General features: G+C 42.6%; 3 protein-coding genes across 5 annotated transcripts; 1 reads left to right on the top strand and 2 right to left on the bottom strand.

Annotated features, from left to right (window-relative positions):
* Window positions 1-73: 73 nt before the first annotated feature.
* LOC111072564 (28S ribosomal protein S9, mitochondrial) lies at window positions 74-13,362 on the top strand. The gene is made up of 7 exons (XM_022364517.2): window positions 74-202; window positions 290-508; window positions 563-736; window positions 795-880; window positions 942-1,302; window positions 12,969-13,131; window positions 13,204-13,362. The coding sequence occupies exons 1-7, from the start codon at window positions 107-109 to the stop codon at window positions 13,293-13,295; spliced, it is 1,191 nt and encodes a 396-aa protein (XP_022220209.2). The 5' UTR covers window positions 74-106; the 3' UTR covers window positions 13,296-13,362.
* Window positions 1,314-10,991, bottom strand: LOC111072472 (transient receptor potential channel pyrexia). Of its 3 annotated transcripts, none has more exons than XM_022364382.2 (4): window positions 10,745-10,991; window positions 7,722-8,108; window positions 3,304-4,672; window positions 1,314-3,235 (listed from the first exon to the last, which is right to left on the bottom strand). In XM_022364382.2, the coding sequence occupies exons 2-4, from the start codon at window positions 7,838-7,840 to the stop codon at window positions 1,727-1,729; spliced, it is 2,997 nt and encodes a 998-aa protein (XP_022220074.1). In that variant the 5' UTR covers window positions 7,841-8,108; window positions 10,745-10,991; the 3' UTR covers window positions 1,314-1,726. The 3 variants fall into 3 exon arrangements, with proteins under 3 accessions (XP_022220074.1, XP_022220082.1, XP_022220091.1); XM_022364390.2 differs by having other exon boundaries at window positions 3,304-4,651; XM_022364399.2 differs by lacking the exons at window positions 7,722-8,108; window positions 10,745-10,991 and adding an exon at window positions 5,835-6,367 and having other exon boundaries at window positions 3,304-4,651.
* LOC111072557 (probable arginine--tRNA ligase, mitochondrial) lies at window positions 13,324-15,360 on the bottom strand. Its single transcript, XM_022364505.2, has 4 exons — window positions 15,252-15,360; window positions 14,027-15,191; window positions 13,606-13,972; window positions 13,324-13,535 (listed from the first exon to the last, which is right to left on the bottom strand). Exons 1-4 carry the CDS (start codon window positions 15,282-15,284, stop codon window positions 13,382-13,384), a joined length of 1,719 nt encoding a protein of 572 aa, XP_022220197.2. The 5' UTR covers window positions 15,285-15,360; the 3' UTR covers window positions 13,324-13,381.
* Between the last annotated feature and the right edge of the window lie 463 nt (window positions 15,361-15,823).

Here is a 15,823-nt window from a genome sequence, read left to right as displayed (position 1 = left end):
ATCGTCGCTGTGCAGCACTTTTTTTATACTACTGTTCTCCCACACTGCCGCTGTTCAAAAACAGCTGTTGTCTCTTCCTCTTGCCGCTGCGCCTTATACCGAAACGATGGCCCTGCGTGTTTTTGGTTTAAATTTAGTAAAAACTAACAGAAATCTGCTGCAAAATGCATGCAAGGCAACGGCCATGCCTGCAGGCCATACGGCAAGTAGATTTAGTGAAGATACAGTGCTTGCCATGCGCTCAAATCGATTGTTCTAATAATGGCAAACGTTTGCATAACCTTTTCAGTTGGCGGCGGCATCGTTTGCCACAGAAGTGACTGTCCACGGCTCACCGGCAGCTATCCAAAAGCAAAAGGTCAGCAAAGCCATGAAGGCCTATCTGAAACGTGCCACCGAACACGACGAGTTCATGAAAACGCAGCACCTGGAGTTCCAAATCGGCAAGCGGCACTTGGCCAATATGATGGGTGCCGACCCCGAGACCTTTACCCAGGAAGACATCAATGTGAGTGCGTCTTTAATAGATATGGGACTTAAACTAACGAAATCTCATTTGCAGGAGGCCATATCGTATCTGTTTCCCTCGGGTTTGTACGATCCAAAAGCAAGGCCCGCCATGAAGACACCAGAGGAAGTTTTCCCCGCCCGCAAGGCAGCAGAGTTCGATGAGACGGGCAGGCCATTTCATAGCATGTTCTATACGGGAAAGCCAAATTTCTTTCAGCTTTTACATGTAAGTTAATATTTAAGTTCATTTAAGTAGAATTCATATTTGTATAATGAAATTCCAGGAAATTGTGGAGGAAACCAACAAATTGTACGAACTAGAGGAGCGCATGCTGCGTCGTGGCATCAAGCCCGATGAAAACCAAAAGCTGTAGGTGTCACGAGCTCATTGCATAAGAGTTATATAATGAGATTTATCTTTTATTTGCCAGAGAAATTGCTGGCTTTCAGGTGCTGCCTAAAGATCAACTGGAGACGCAGCTGGTGGAGAGCATTGCGGACATTGAATACACAAACTTTTCCAACTCAATGGATCGTTTGATTGCCTCCCCTTACGCGTACAAGTGCAAGGCATTTATTGAGCGCTACCTGAAGCCACTGATGGATCAGTCCAGGCAGCTGGAGGTGCCAAAGCCAAAGATCGATGAGCAGGGACGTCAGTACATCACCACCTATGAGTGTCTGCGCAAGACGGCGCGTGCGGATGTCACTGTGCGAATGCCAGGCACTGGCAAGATCAGCATCAATAGGCAGGATATCTCGTACTTTGAGGATGAAAACAGCAGGGAACAGGTGAGTGCATGTGGATGTAACAATAGATATAGCATATGGTTTTATTTAAGATTATAAATTATGATTTAAACGATTTCTCCATCGAAACAACAAAAGACACAGCCTAAAACCAGCCACAAATCAAAACTGCACGCCACTCCTCCTCTCTCTCTAATTTATCTAAACTCTAGATTACAGATAGTGTTGTATATATATATATATAATAGTATGTATATAGTAGTAGTAGTATATGGTGTGTGGTATATGCGCCAAGCGCCTCAAATATCAAAAATTTCTTCTATGATAATATCAACAATCTTCTGGGGCGGGGCCGGGGTTCGTAAAACACTTAAACATATTTAAACTTCAATTCTAAACATATATATATATGTGTATGTATGTATATCGATTATTTTGTATGATTTTTACTAAATGCTTTTAGCTACTATTTGCGCAGATTCTGCTTCTGTTGATTGGAAATGACAATCAGCAGCTTATCAATCACTTTGCTCGCCTGCTGTTGCTGCGATATGAGTGCCTGCTTCAGTTCCTGTATCTCCTGTGTGAGAAACTCAATCCTATCCGCATTCTCATCGATTTTGGTCGTTAGCGTTGTGAATTGTCCCGCATCGGGATCGTTATCGCCGGCGAGCACATAGCCCGTTGAGGCGCAGCCATTACTCGTGCTGTTGTTGTACTTGTTCTTGTAGGACAGATAGTTCTCCGCTGGGTTCTTCGAGGATATGGTGTGCCCGAATTGTTTACGCATCTTGCCCACCTCATAGGCCTTCATTAGAATGTCGCGGGGCAGCCGCTTCTCGCTGGGATTCAACGGTTTGACGCACAAGACCACGCGATAGGCCTGTGGCGACACCAAGGCTGTGTAGTGCAGCAGATTTCTCAACCAGGTGGGCAAATATCCATTAAACAGCGCCGATTCGATGTAGCTAATGAGCTTCGTTTGTCGCACCAGCTTGGAGAGTCCGGCCGTCTTTTTGAGACCCTGTATATCGTGCACAGCAATGCCCACGAGCAGGTTCATCAGGATTATGGTGACAAAGAGTAGAAACAGCACAAAGGTGATCTGTGCGCTGACCTCCAGCAGAAAGGGCGGATCTTTGCCATCCGGATCGTTGATTAGCAGCGACAAATCCTGTTCGCCAATCATCATGACCAGCACCGAAATGAAGCCCATAAATGGATTGGCAAACGACGAGGACGATGGAAAGATCACACAAAAACTAATGGTGAAGCCAATCAGCATGCAGGAGTAGGCCATAAAGAGCTTGGCAAACTCGCCCTGTACCTTGGTATACATGGCCACATACACATCGAACACTGGCAGCTGTCCGATCATCAGCATGAGATTTGTCCAGCCCAAGAGCACCGCAAAGGCGCCAATGTGATTCTGAAAGGTGTACGTCTTGTTCGTGTAGATATACGAGATGACAAAGACGCTGGTGATCACAAACCACTCCATTATGTTCTCCACTTGTGTCACATAATGTCGAAACGAAGAGTAGCCCGTTATGCCGTAAACCTTTCGAAATATCTCCACTATGGTGATGGCCACGAGCACCCACCACTGCATTTCCATCACAAACGGATTGTTGCGCAGCATATCCCCGAGGATGGACTGCTTTTGGCATAATTCCTGGGCCTGAATGGTCGTATTGTCATCCTTGCTGCCGTTGTAGCAGTTGTGGGCGAGAGCCGTCAGCACGTAGAGCGTTAGGAAGAGAACAAAGCTGAAGCAGAAGATCAGGCGTCCAATATAATATTTGCGTATTTTGCCCCATTTGATGTACAGAAAGGAGGAGCAGAGCGGATGCTCCAAGATCTCCTTTTGGCCCTCATCCACAAAGGTATTCAGATAGCTAATCTCACGGGGATGACAATGCTGCAGCAATTGGCGAAAGTCCAGCTCCAGTTCCACCTCACGATTGACAGGATCCTAAAAGGGGGGACGGGGAAACGCACATTAAATAACTTCGTATCTGTCCACCTGTTCGGTTTACTCACCTGCGAATGGTGCAGCGTAATGGCTGCATCCAGCTTCTGGCGTATCATGGCCACCGATGAGGGTGTCTTCCGCGTGATCACATTCAGTGCGGATGTGCCCTTCTTCGATTTGGTGGTCACATCCGCCCCATGGTATATCAGCATCTCCACACACTGCACAAGGCCATCCAACGCGGCCAAATGGAGAGCCGTAAAGCCATAGATATCCTTGTGATTGACATTGGCACCCCACTGGATGAGCGTCTCCATGATGTCGAAGGCATTCTCTGACTTTCCCACCGCCGCATGCAGCGGCGTGCGATGATCAAAGTCCTCGGCATTGGCATCGGCATTCCCGTTGCGCAGCAGGGACTCCACGCACTCCAGACTCGATGTGCGTGCGGCCAGATGGAGCGGCGTGAAGCCTCGATGATTCTTTAGCTTGGCATCTGCGCCCTTGGCCAGCAGCAGATCCACACACTCCACGTTGCCCTCATCCGCAGCGAGATGTAGAGCCGTTGATTCCTTCTCGCGAATGCAGATCCTGACATTCGCATCCGCATTGGGGGCATTGAGCAGGGCCTCAAGGCACTGCAGATTGCCCAGATCGGCGGCCAAATGGATGGCATTGGTGCCATTGGGCTTGAGGGAGTTCACGTCGGCTCCCTCGCTGATGAAGATCTGCAGACACTCGAGGGCATTCGAACGCACAGCGCAGTGCAGGAGACTCTCCTCGCAGTTCGGTTTATTGGTGTCCTTGGTGATGTCGGCCCCATTGTTGATCAGGAACTTGGCCGCCTCAGCGGCATTGCCAAAGGCCGCGCAGTGCAGCGGTGTATAGCACTTCGACTGCAGATTCACATTCATGCCCTTGGAGACGAGCAATCCCAGCGTGGCCAGGCAACCGCTGAACGCCGCCAAGTGCATGGAGGAGATGCCATTCTGATCGCAAAAATGCAGATCAGCGCCCACCTCCATGAGGCCTTCGATGAGGTCCCAGCGCTTGAGGAACGCAGCCCACAAATAGCAGAGATTCTTCTCCAACTTTGAGGCAGACTCAAAATGCGATTTTGTGCTCTCGGCCACCACATTTCCCTGCTCAATATCCTCGAATAGACGCACACGCCCGGTGGCACTCTTCATCTGATCGATGAGACTAATGCGGAGCGTATCATTGCAGATTTGAACGCTCAGCTCGCTTGTGGGCTCCTCAAAGCTGTCGTACATTGACGGTGCACTCTCCGCCGGCGGTGACGGTCCACACTCCATGTATTCGAATTCTCCAGCTGTCGGGTACTGGGCTTCGATCATGGCGTCAGTGTTGTTATTCCGCCATCGCACCATCAGGTTGGGTGGAATCGATTTGAAGCTATGTTGAAGAGATGTTTTTCTATGATTAGTGAGGGATAGTTTTGAATTGTTTGGAAGGTTGAAAATTTAATTAGTTTTACACACACAGACACACGTTTAGGTACTTAAAGTCAGGCAAGTAGGGGCAAGTTTTAAGATCTAAAGAACTTAAGTTTTTAGTTTATTTAACTTATTTAACTTATTCCAAACATGTCTTTGGTTTGCCATAAAGATTAGCTTTGGTAAAGGAATCAAATTCGTTTGTTTGGGACATTTTTTTTTTTTAGTAATTTTAGAGCTACTCTTGGAAATACACACGAATAAATTGAATACCTTAAAAGTCTTTGATTTATTTTTTGCACATTTAAAGATTATTCTTTTCTCTGTTTTTTTCATTAGCCATAAAGTCAAAAAAGTTCTACATATATTTTCCAGCCTTGACTAGTTTTGTTTTCCACATTTAAAGAACATTCTTAGCTTTGCTTGAAAGTCGATTAAGAGAGCTCTAAATTGCTTATGGTACTCAGAACACTTCTTCAGCTGTTTACAAGCAAATGTTTTTTTTTGCTTTAACCCTGATATCAAAATAAGTTCTACCATTGTGTAGTTTTTGTATGGTGCTTAATGATTCATTTCACTTTGAATTAAAACTTGGATCATTTGATAAAGTCGCCGTTGTTGTCTGGGCTATCATCATCTCTGTCTGCTGTTTTTTTGTTGTATAGATTTGTAAATCTGTTTTTCATTGTTTGTAAATGGCACTCGGAGCAGCACTTAAGTTCGAGACTCTGTTTTGTTTTGTTTGTTGACTCTCGTCTGCTCTCCCAACTACTACCGAGAGCATGCATAATTTTAAATAATTTTATTTTATTTTTTCTTGGTTTTTCAGAGTTATGCAAAGTTGTCAATATATTTTTTTCTTTCTTTATAACTTTTTTATTTCATATTTGGTTTACGTTGATGGATTGTCTGAGTGCCGGCTGTGTGATCTCTGGCAAAGTCCAAGACCAAAAGCTTATGGTTGAACATTTATGGTTGATATATTTTGTTTTTTTTTTATAATTTTAGACCTTGTCCGTCCATGCACTTGTTTGTTGTATAACTTTTGGGTGGGTCTTACAAGGAGGGCGGCGGGGGTAAGGGCATTCCTGACTTTTCTTTGTTGATCACTTAACTCTGTCGCTTTCATTGAAAATACGTACACCGTTTGCAGCCATATCCACGGATGATGCCAATTCGCCAATGAGCTATTTTCAATTTCTAATTTCATTTCCAAAATACATGGGAGACAAAGCACCGCCCGAATGCCATGCGGACTACGGACCAGGCCGGACCGTATCGGATCGGTTCAGACAGTGTGGGGCGATCGGGGGGTGGTGGTGGTGGTGGTTGGGTGGTTGCAGTCGAACGAAACGGAACGGGACAAGTGGCTTACAATGGAAGCCTTTTGTGGTGATTATACAATTGTGATCATCTCTAACGGGCGGAAAATGCAAAAATGTTGTGTGAAAAAACGCGAATTTTTCACTTCCGTTTTGTTGTTGCTTCTTTTCTTCTATTCTACAGCGTTTTTCTAGTTTTCTATTTGTTGTGTGTGTTTTTTTTTTGTTTGTTGTTGTTGGTTTTATAATCACTACGAACGCGTTTTTCGATTTGCCTTTTTTTTCGGTCTGAATTTTCAGTCAAGCCACAAACGCGTCCGCCTGCATTGTTGTTCCAAAACCGACTGCCGACTGCTCCGTACTGAGCGCTTGATGAAAAACCATAAGCCGTTGTGGTTAAGTCGTCAATCGAGATTGAAAGAGAGGTAAACTACAGAGAGAATCGCAGAGAGATCTGGTAGAGAGCTAACCCTATATAGATGGAGAGCTCCACACAGAGAGACAGAGAGAGAGAGATGGCCAAAAATCATCTGTAAATTATTTTGTGAAATTCGAGTGGGTGTGGAAACCTTTTTGGACTTTTGAGAGTTGGTCTTTTGGAAAGTGTTGTTTGGGGTTGTGGTATTTTCTTTGTTAAAAGAAGACGGGGGACTGGCTTAAGATCCTTTGGGGAAAACTAAATTTTGTAGAGAAAAATATCAAAATTAATATGGCTAATACAGCAGCGATACAGCACCACTGAGTCTTTGGTACTTTTAAGATTTAAGTTGTGCTATTGACCTCTAAAGTGCTTTAGGGTTTGATGGAATTTTGTTTTAAACCAGAAAAAAATTGTGTTTCCTTCCCTTTTCTTTGTGAGACGTTTTTTAAAAATAATGTAGCTTTAAATTGGGAATTGTTTTAAGATATTTTGTGCAAGAAGTGTAAAATATAAAAACATCTTGCAAGAGAGCAAAAAGTTCATGAACTTTCAAAAATTTAACTTAAAAAAAAAGGAAAAAGGAATATTTATCTAGAGTATTGTTCTAGGTTTGTCTTAAAATTAATTTAGTATTAAAATATTCCATGGAATTTTAGCGGTTTTCAACAGAAAAAGAAGAAAGATTTACATGAGAAAACCTTGAGAAAACTACGTACCAAATATGTAAAGCTTCATCTCTACTCTTTGGTTTATTTTAATTTAATTTACTTTAGTTTCATTTTAATTAAATTTACTTTAGTTTTATTTTATTTATTTATCTACTTTGGTTTCCATTTTGCTATTCAATGATAATCAGTAATAATTAACTCGACTGCTGGCTTGTGAAGTAATTTAACTAATTAGAATTATCTAATATAATTTTGCACGTGAAAACTTTCCACAAAAAAAAAAAATAACAAAAAAAGGTTGTTGTTCTCTGGGTAGATAGAAATATGCAAACATCAGACTGTTGTTTTTTTTTTAGCTTTATTTTGTATTGCAATTTATTCATTTGTCACATAAATCATTAAAATGCTTCCGTGGCTTTTTTGTTTTCGGGGGTTTGGCAAACACATTCGCATATTTTATTCTCATATTTTATTAATGCTACGAGTATTATCTCTGGGGGAGTCTTGCACATAAGAGAATTGTAAACTTTCAGTTTAAACTGCAACAGAGTCAGAGTCAGAAGCAGAAGCAGAGGCAGAAGCTGGCTTTAACTTTATTTTCGAATTGGTGGCACTTACCGGTTATTTGCATTATTGTCATTGAGCGGCTGTTCCACTTCGGTCTTGGTAACGACACTGATGGAACGTGTCATGCGACGGGGTTTCGTACTGCCCTCCTTGTAGCCAAGATTCTCCATGGTGTGACGACGACGACGACGGTGACGATGGCCAAGACGATGGGTTGGTTGTCGTTGTCTCCGTCGTTCTCTTTTTGTTGGTTGCAATCAAAACGAGCAAAAATGCGCAAAAACACTCAACGGAATTCAATGCACAATGCACTTTGGCTAAGACGCGTTTTCAACGCCGTTCAAATTGCCAATAAATAAACGAATAATGTTGCTTTCCAATCACACAGTAGACGGTGAGCAGTTCGTTAATTGATAGCCCAATTTTCAGCTGGTGTCTCTGCAACAGATAGTTTAGATGGAAAGTTTATAGATTGGTTTGTGTACCCCCCGCCCAGTGATCGCTACCGCAGAGCGTTCAAACCCAACTGAATGCCAGAGATCTTTCAGGTTTACTTTCTTCTAAATATCTGCACAGATAACAAGGTTTGGCTTTTGGCTTCTAAGAGTCTCTGTGGCTCTGTGACTATGCCCACAATTTTTGGCTCTGATTTGCGTGGAATGCGACACTCCAATCCACTCCACTCCACTCGACTCGACTCGTGGGGCTGCTTGCTGTTGGCCTGTTATCTAAGCGCCTGCCATTTGACGCAGCCTTTGATAAGCCTCAGTTTCAGTCCCCACCAGCATCATCATAGCAGCATCATCATAATCATAGTGATAGCCAGACAATCTGGGTAGATTTATCTTCAAGTGCTACTGCTGCTCGTAAAGGGGGTTCTCTCTCTACGTTTTTCTAGTAATATTAGCCCCTCTGTGGACCCCAGCCATGCACTTTGTTTGCTTACTTTTTTACTTGATTTTGTTTGTTCAGATTATTTACAATTTATGTCAACCTGCGAGAGAGGCAAAGTTTACAGACTTATTCATTCTCATTCATGTGAGTGCAAATTACTTAAAGGGAAGTTCAGGAGCGGTTCGATAAATATATAGAAGGTTTTGTAGAGTAGAATAATTCGATTTCTAAAGTATTTTCTATATATTTTTAAGCGATATTTAGTTGCTTCTTTTTATTGTATTTCTATTGGTTTTCTTCGTCTTTGATTCTCTTTCTTATTTCCTGTTTATTTTTGTTGTTATCTTAATCTTTTCTTTGGTTTATCTTTTTGTTAGATTATTTTATTTATCGCTAAGATATATTTATCTTTAGATATTATATTAGGCCTCTTGTTCATTCAGTTTTGGGACTAAAACCAAAAGAAAACTTTGCTAAAGACCCATTTTAACATTTATTCTGTTAAAAAAATGCAAAAGAAAAATGCTCAATAAATTTCTAATATTTGTACAGCTCGTTTTTCCCCATTATTTATATAACGAATGCCCAGAATCAAGTTAATTGTTGTCTGAAATCTCAAATTCAATTATCCAACGAAGCGTTAAGCTTGTTTAGGTTCCATTTACTGAATTTTACATCTGGCATCGTATTACCCCACAAGAATTTCTGGGAATCTTTCGAACCTGTTTGCAAAAATATAAACAAAAATCACATCAACAATACAAAACAAAAAGAAAAAGAGATTGTTTGCCCGGCGACAAAACGCGAATGAAAAACTTTCTTTGCGTAAAAATTGTTGCTGACTTATTAGACAAATCTGGTGATAAACAAGGCTACAAAAAAAAAAATGCCAAAGACCGACGACTGGGGGCTAAATTATGCGAGCAAATTAATCAAATTCTGTGCGTAGTTGAGAAACCAGTTTGCGTAGCTCCATAGTGGAGAGGAGATCTGTGATCTGTTGTGCTCTGTTGGTTATCGTCTGCTCTGTGGCTTGAAGGCGGGGGGAGTCGAGTCGCAGCGAGTCCAAAAGTCGCTAACAGCATAAACCAATATTCGTTTGAACAACGCCCCCGTGTGATTACAGTTTTTCGTTGCAAAAGCAATTAATACATATTTGATGAATTCTTCGCACTGGCACAAAAGCCAAAAAAAAGGTACGAAAAAAAACCTTTTGTTTGTCATTCTCTAAATAGAGCAAAAGCAAACGATTATCGGAGAGTAGAACGGAACGGAACGGGCGGCATGCTTTTGTTGTTGATTTTAATTGCTGTTCGACGGATGGCCCGGAAGCGCCATTTTGCTGCTGGTCGTGGCGACGGCCATTTTGGGAAAACTGCGACGCCATCGAGAGCAATCGAGCAAGCAGGAGGGAAATGACGACGGACGACACGACGTCGACGACGACGATTGTGCTCGTCGGTTCGCTTACTTTCTCGTGTATTTCTTATCGCTCGAGCGTTGATTCAATTATAATTGAAATCAATTTGAGTTTTTTATTTTCTTACTTTTTCTTTTGTGGATACAATGGTTTGTTCCAGGGGGGTGGGGGTGAGACGAGCAAACGCATTGGCTCGAGTTAAGTTTTTATTTGTAGCGTTGCTTTCATAATGCCCTTGAACCTGAATCGCATGCCCCCATTGCCCGCACTCAACTATATAGAGTAGAGAGATATAGTACATAGAGTACAGAAGTACCTACGAATAGATCTAGCTCTCATGGTGTGTGCATGCAGCTTGCAATTGAATTTTTGTGTGCCATAGTGCACCAATTAAAGGATAACAAACGTAGTAAACAAATCTCAATTGTTATTCATGAGCGGTGGGAGCTTTCCATTTGTCAGAGTATTTTTTCGTTTTCTGTCGTAGTATTATTACAGATCTAAAGAGCGTTTTTATTTGTGCAGATATTTGAGATTGAATTTAACTAAAAGGGTTTCTGTAGAGCACATCTATAGATCTATATTTCATAATCTTTCATTTCTAATTTAATTGAATTTTATTTAAATTTATATATACCAAATATATAGATCTATTTTTTATCTCTTATGCAAAGTACGTTTTAATTAAACATTCTAATAGTTTCTAATATTATTCTGAGTCCTTTTTCTGTAATATTTTAGCACTAAAATTTCAATTTACATTTGTTCCAAGTCTTTGACTCTTTCTTTTAATGACAGGCCCAGTGCCGTGGCTGATCGATTGATCGACGCGACATTATGTTTGGCCAAGAAAGATATTCCTTTTTTCTTTTGAATGGTTTTTCCTTCAACAAATTTTCCCGACACTTGAGACGCGGACGCTCAACGACGTTGAATCGACTGATAAAAAAGAACTGCGCCAAAATGATATTCTGTTCTCCGTTAGTCTCCGGTCTGTGTCCAAAACTAAGCGCCCGAGCGACGCGTCAATGAAGATGTAGATACAGTACACTTAGTATATATACTATATATGGTACGACTGTCTTTTACGACGACGATAGCCCACGAAGATGTCGTCGTTGATGTACCTACTGTTGTCACATCTTCGTTGGATGTGTCAAACTATAAAATTCATTTAAATCATAATAAAAGGTACCCGAGAATGTTCTTAAAGTGCCAGCAAAATGCCGGGTTCTCTTTGGAATTTACACCCCTACATATATTATATTGAGAAAGATAGAGAAGAGAGTGTTCTAGTAGAAATTTCTGGGGGAAGACCTTAGGCGAGTGTCCCTTAAGTTCTCTACAGTAGAAAGCACAATAAGTTTCTGTAAAAATAGTTCTTAAATTGGGTTGCGGGACCCCCCCCTAAAGATAGGGGATTAAAACCAGTTTTAATCTCTCGTGTGCCTCGTCACTTTTTTTTGCAAATTGGTTGCTATTTTTATCGCATTTTTGTGTTGCTGTCGTTAATTGTGTGTGTACATTAATTTAAAAATCTTGTTCGCAATCCCAAAGCCTTTTAATGTTTCTCGCTGTAGCGTGAAGTCATCTATCCCAGCAATTTGTTTAAACAAATCACAAATTTGTACGCTCTCTCGAGCGGGCTCTCATCTCGAAAATCTTTTGATTTGATTGATTGTCGTTTGTCAATTTGGTTTACCAAAACAGAAACAGTTAAAAAATTGGCTGTTCCCCGATTGATTGTTGAGCATTTTTATTGTTTATTGTTTTTTAATCATAACGTTTATTGTCTGTGTGCCGTGGACCATTGTGGAACCGAGAGGGCTTGGACTTTATTTCCCACGCAATCGGGTCGACAAACCAAATTCAGAATTTGAATTACGATTTGTTGTGATCTGATCTGTTGGATTATTTGACCTTTGAAACTGGCGTCACAGTCTTCTTTTTTAATATGCAACAAATACGAATGTATGTGATTAATTGTAAGTTTATATTCAATATTCCCAGAATTTAGGAGGTGATTGGGGGAATTTTTTTGAATGAATTTAAAGGGGATTCATTTCATTGGAAAGCAGCTATAATTCTTTCTATGCATAAATATTAGATATGCCAGAATAAATTACTAGATATGCTCACACTTACAATGAATCAATTAATACATTTTCTTCCTCGTTGAGACTTTCCCCGACTTAACCACCTTTTATATTTGCCCTTAGATCTGCCATAATTTAGTTGTTGATTGATTTAATTTTTGATGAAAGTCAGGGCTTAATTCTTTTGCTGAAAACTTTTTCCAATTGATTGTACTTATGGCTGAATACAGAACATATTAAAGGGACTTCTTTATTATAGTCAGAAGAACACCACGTCTTCTCCTTTATCCGTGTAAAATTATTCTCATTTATTATACATAATTTATAGTTTTTTTTTACTCCTTTTTATAGCATTTTTTCTAGAAAATGCTTTCATTTAGATTTACACAATCGTGCAAAAAAAATCAACAAATATATACATAAATATATTTATTTGTTCTGTATTTCCCCCTATTATTTACAACTGTGGTGGCCGCGCGTGCTGCTGAGCCTGGCCTGCGGCTCTGCAATTATACCCCAAACCACTGCCAACTGCACTTATAATTGGCATCACACCTTTTGTTAGAGTGAGTTCGCACAGTTCACACTAGCCGTAGCCGACGAAACGCCCCAAGGGTGAACATGCAACAATTTGCTGCAGTTTTGTGGCGTTGCGGCTAACAGACATTTAATTTGGCTAACAACTTGGCCATTATCTATTGTTGTACAGGAAGCGCTACCGCATTTGCATTTGCATTCGGGGAAATACAATAACTATTATATAGATTTCTATTCGCCATACAATGGATGTCTCGGGGCCAGGGGCGACATCTGAACTTGACATCTAACGGGTGGCCCCATTTTTCATTCCCTCTAATTTTTGTGTTCTTGTATTCTGGTTTTTTTCAGTTGCTCTTCCCGCTGAACTACAGTGAATTGCTGGGCAAAGTCGATGTGGAGGCCAATGTGGAAGGCGGCGGTCCATCCGGTCAGTCGGGCGCCATACGCTGGGGCATTGCCATGTGTTTGCGCAGCTTCGTTGATCAAGAGATGATTGAGTCAATGCGTTTGGGTAAGTGCCAGCAGTCCCCTGCTCCATTGCTCTATCCATTTTGCCGCTAATTGTTGCCATTTATGCTTGCAGCCGGTCTGCTGACACGTGACTATCGCCGGCGGGAGCGCAAGAAGTTCGGACAGGAAGGAGCACGCCGCAAGTACACGTGGAAGAAGCGCTAAGCGCGGCACAGCTCACTCTCACGTTGCATTTCAGTTCAAAAATGTTTAATAAACATCAAAAACTATGTTAAAGATTGAGTCTTTCTCTACATTTGGTCGAGTGGCCTGAGGCCCAGCAGCTGCATACCCTGCTGCAGCGTCTGCTTGGCGGCTTGGAAGAGCAGCAAACGCTGCGATTGCTTCAGCGGGCAGTTCTCCTGCTTCACAGGTAAACGTTTCAGGGCACGACTTGTGGCATTGCTAGAGGAGATGCACAGAAAGGATTAAAAACTTCTAGGCACCTGGGATTTGGGATTCTTGGTATACGCACCACAAGCCAAACAAATAATTAACCAGAACACAGGCCTCCAATTGCTCTTTGGATTGCCAAATGCATTGATCAAAACGCGCCAGCTCGTACAGCAAATCCAAGGCATCCACTGGCTCCTGGCTGTAGTGCAGCCAATCGGGTGTTATGTCCTCCAGTTTTATATCCTTGAAGTTCTCCAACAGACTATGCAGGCGGCAGTGTGTGTACTGCAGCTTAATGCCCGTGTCCCCATTGACTTGTAGCGCCTGCTGCCAGCTGAATTCATGATCCCGCTGCCGTCGCTGCTTGAGGACATTCACGAGGACCGCTGAAACACCCAGGATATCACAGACATCGTCATCATCCAGCGAACTATTCGCTCGGGTGGCTAAAAAAGGGATTATAAAGAATAAATTCCTATGGAATTATATCCGCCACATACTTGCACTTTGTTGGCGCTTCTCTCGCATTACATCGCGTGCCTCGTCCAGGACATCCCGCAGAAATATGGCCTTACCCTGCCGCGTGCTCATGCCATGAATGCGTCCGAATTTCACATGCTTCAGCTGCTCCAGACTCAGTCGTTTGTCCAGGGCAGCCGTTGTCTTAAACAAGGCATTGAAATGATCCGCCTGGCCATTGTCCACCACATAGAGGATGCGCGAGAACTGCAGACGGGAATGCCGCTCAAGGAGCGCCGCTATATCCCTTGCCAGATACAACGTAGAGCCATCGCTTTTGATTACGGGAATGCGTCGATCATCCACCACCACAATCTCGCGGCCATCCACCTCTCGCTGGAGAATCCCCGCAGAGCGTAGCTTCGCCAGCACATCGCTGATTTGCTGCTGGGAATACTGCGACTCCCATTCGTAGCTGTCAAAGTGGACGCCCAAACGATTGTAGACCCCCGCGAGTTCCTCAATCGTGTACCGACGATATTGCCGCCATTGTTGGGCCATCGCGTCGTCTGTTCCTGCCTCCAGGGCTGTGAAGATGTCCCTAGCTCGCTGTGCAATCTCTGGGTTCTCCTCAGCCGCTTTATTGGCCGCCACATAGGATCTGTAGAGCGTCTCTATGGGCGCTCTCCGCATATCCTTATCGCTGACATTGTTCAGCTGAACGCCCAGTGCCAAGAGACCAAATTGTGTGCCCCAATCCCCGAGGTAATTGAGGCGCGTCGTGCGGTAGCCCAAATGCTGGTGGAGATTGGCCAGCACATTGCCAATGATCGTGGAGCGCAGGTGGCCCACGTGGAAAGGCTTGGCAATGTTGGGGGAACTGTACTCCACAACCACATGCTCGTCAGTGGGGGAGAGTGGCTGGGCCTCCGGCTGTCTTTTCCGCAGCAGCTGCTCCACAAAGGCCTGCGGCTGCAGCTGGAATTCTACTTTGGCAGCACTGCGTCCAGCGCTGGGCACCACGCGCACTTTCTCTATGTAGGTGGCATCGAAGGTGTGACTTCTCAGGGAATCCAGCAGCTCCTGCTCCTGTTGCGCAACGGCAGCAGGCAGTGTCCATTCCAGAGTCGGCCGCCGGGCATTTTGCAGCTGCTGCTTCTTAAGCGGCACTTCCAGGGCATGGTAAATGTTCTTCAGCTGTGGCAGCTACAGGAAGCAGTCTTGGGAGCGTTCATATATTGACGTTTAATGGGTTTAAGAGCTCACCTGCTCAGAAATAGCGCGACGGATTCGTATCATTTCATTTGTAAACAAAATTTAGCATCAGTGTGACCGCGGCTTTATCGACAATATATACGGTCTGACCCTCAAAAATGTACCCAATTATACCTTCTCATTTTCATAATATACCGTAAATATACTGGCGGACACGGCAAGCTGTGATGTATTGATATTCCTCGATTTTAATATTCGGCTAAATATTACTAGAAAGCTAAGACTCTCAGCGCTGAACATATATTTTTCTACGATTAATTAATCAATTTCCTAAAAGATTTGCTAACTTTAAGTACTCATTTTCATTTGAATTATTCACAAATAAGGTTTAATCAAGTAGAGGAAATGGTCTTCTGATGGCAAATTACATGGTAACTACACGGTAACTACACATTTGCAGCCTTTATGGGGCTGCCAGATAGCTGGAAAAAGATCAAATATGTGCTATCGATGTTTAAACATATTTAACTTTTAACGATGTTTTGCAAATGTTTAAACATTTAAAATAAAATTATTTTAAAGACCTTCAAAGTTTGAAACTTTTAGCTGGTTGAACTGAGAAA

This window comes from Drosophila obscura, unplaced genomic scaffold (genome assembly GCF_018151105.1).
Source record: "Drosophila obscura isolate BZ-5 IFL unplaced genomic scaffold, ASM1815110v1 contig_4, whole genome shotgun sequence".
In the NCBI taxonomy this organism is placed as follows: Eukaryota; Metazoa; Arthropoda; class Insecta; order Diptera; family Drosophilidae; genus Drosophila; species Drosophila obscura.
This window is presented reverse-complemented; position numbering and strand designations above follow the sequence as displayed.

Bases quoted from the DNA above. Each gene is read 5' to 3' on its own strand.
- LOC111072564 (XM_022364517.2), top strand. From the start codon at position 107: ATGGCCCTGCGTGTTTTTGGTTTAAATTTAGTAAAAACTAACAGAAAT. The intron at 203-289 runs GCAAGTAGATTT...TAACCTTTTCAG, and splicing joins CCATGCCTGCAGGCCATACG to TTGGCGGCGGCATCGTTTGC. The intron at 881-941 runs GTAGGTGTCACG...TTTATTTGCCAG, and splicing joins CCCGATGAAAACCAAAAGCT to AGAAATTGCTGGCTTTCAGG.
- LOC111072472 (XM_022364382.2), bottom strand. From the start codon at position 7,840: ATGGAGAATCTTGGCTACAAGGAGGGCAGTACGAAACCCCGTCGCATG. The intron at 4,673-7,721 runs GTAAGTGCCACC...CACTAATCATAG, and splicing joins GACAATAATGCAAATAACCG to AAAAACATCTCTTCAACATA. The intron at 3,236-3,303 runs GTGAGTAAACCG...CCCCCCTTTTAG, and splicing joins TTACGCTGCACCATTCGCAG to GATCCTGTCAATCGTGAGGT.
- LOC111072557 (XM_022364505.2), bottom strand. From the start codon at position 15,284: ATGATACGAATCCGTCGCGCTATTTCTGAGCAG. The intron at 15,192-15,251 runs GTGAGCTCTTAA...TGCTTCCTGTAG, and splicing joins GTCGCGCTATTTCTGAGCAG to CTGCCACAGCTGAAGAACAT. The intron at 13,973-14,026 runs GTATGTGGCGGA...TCCCTTTTTTAG, and splicing joins GAAGCGCCAACAAAGTGCAA to CCACCCGAGCGAATAGTTCG.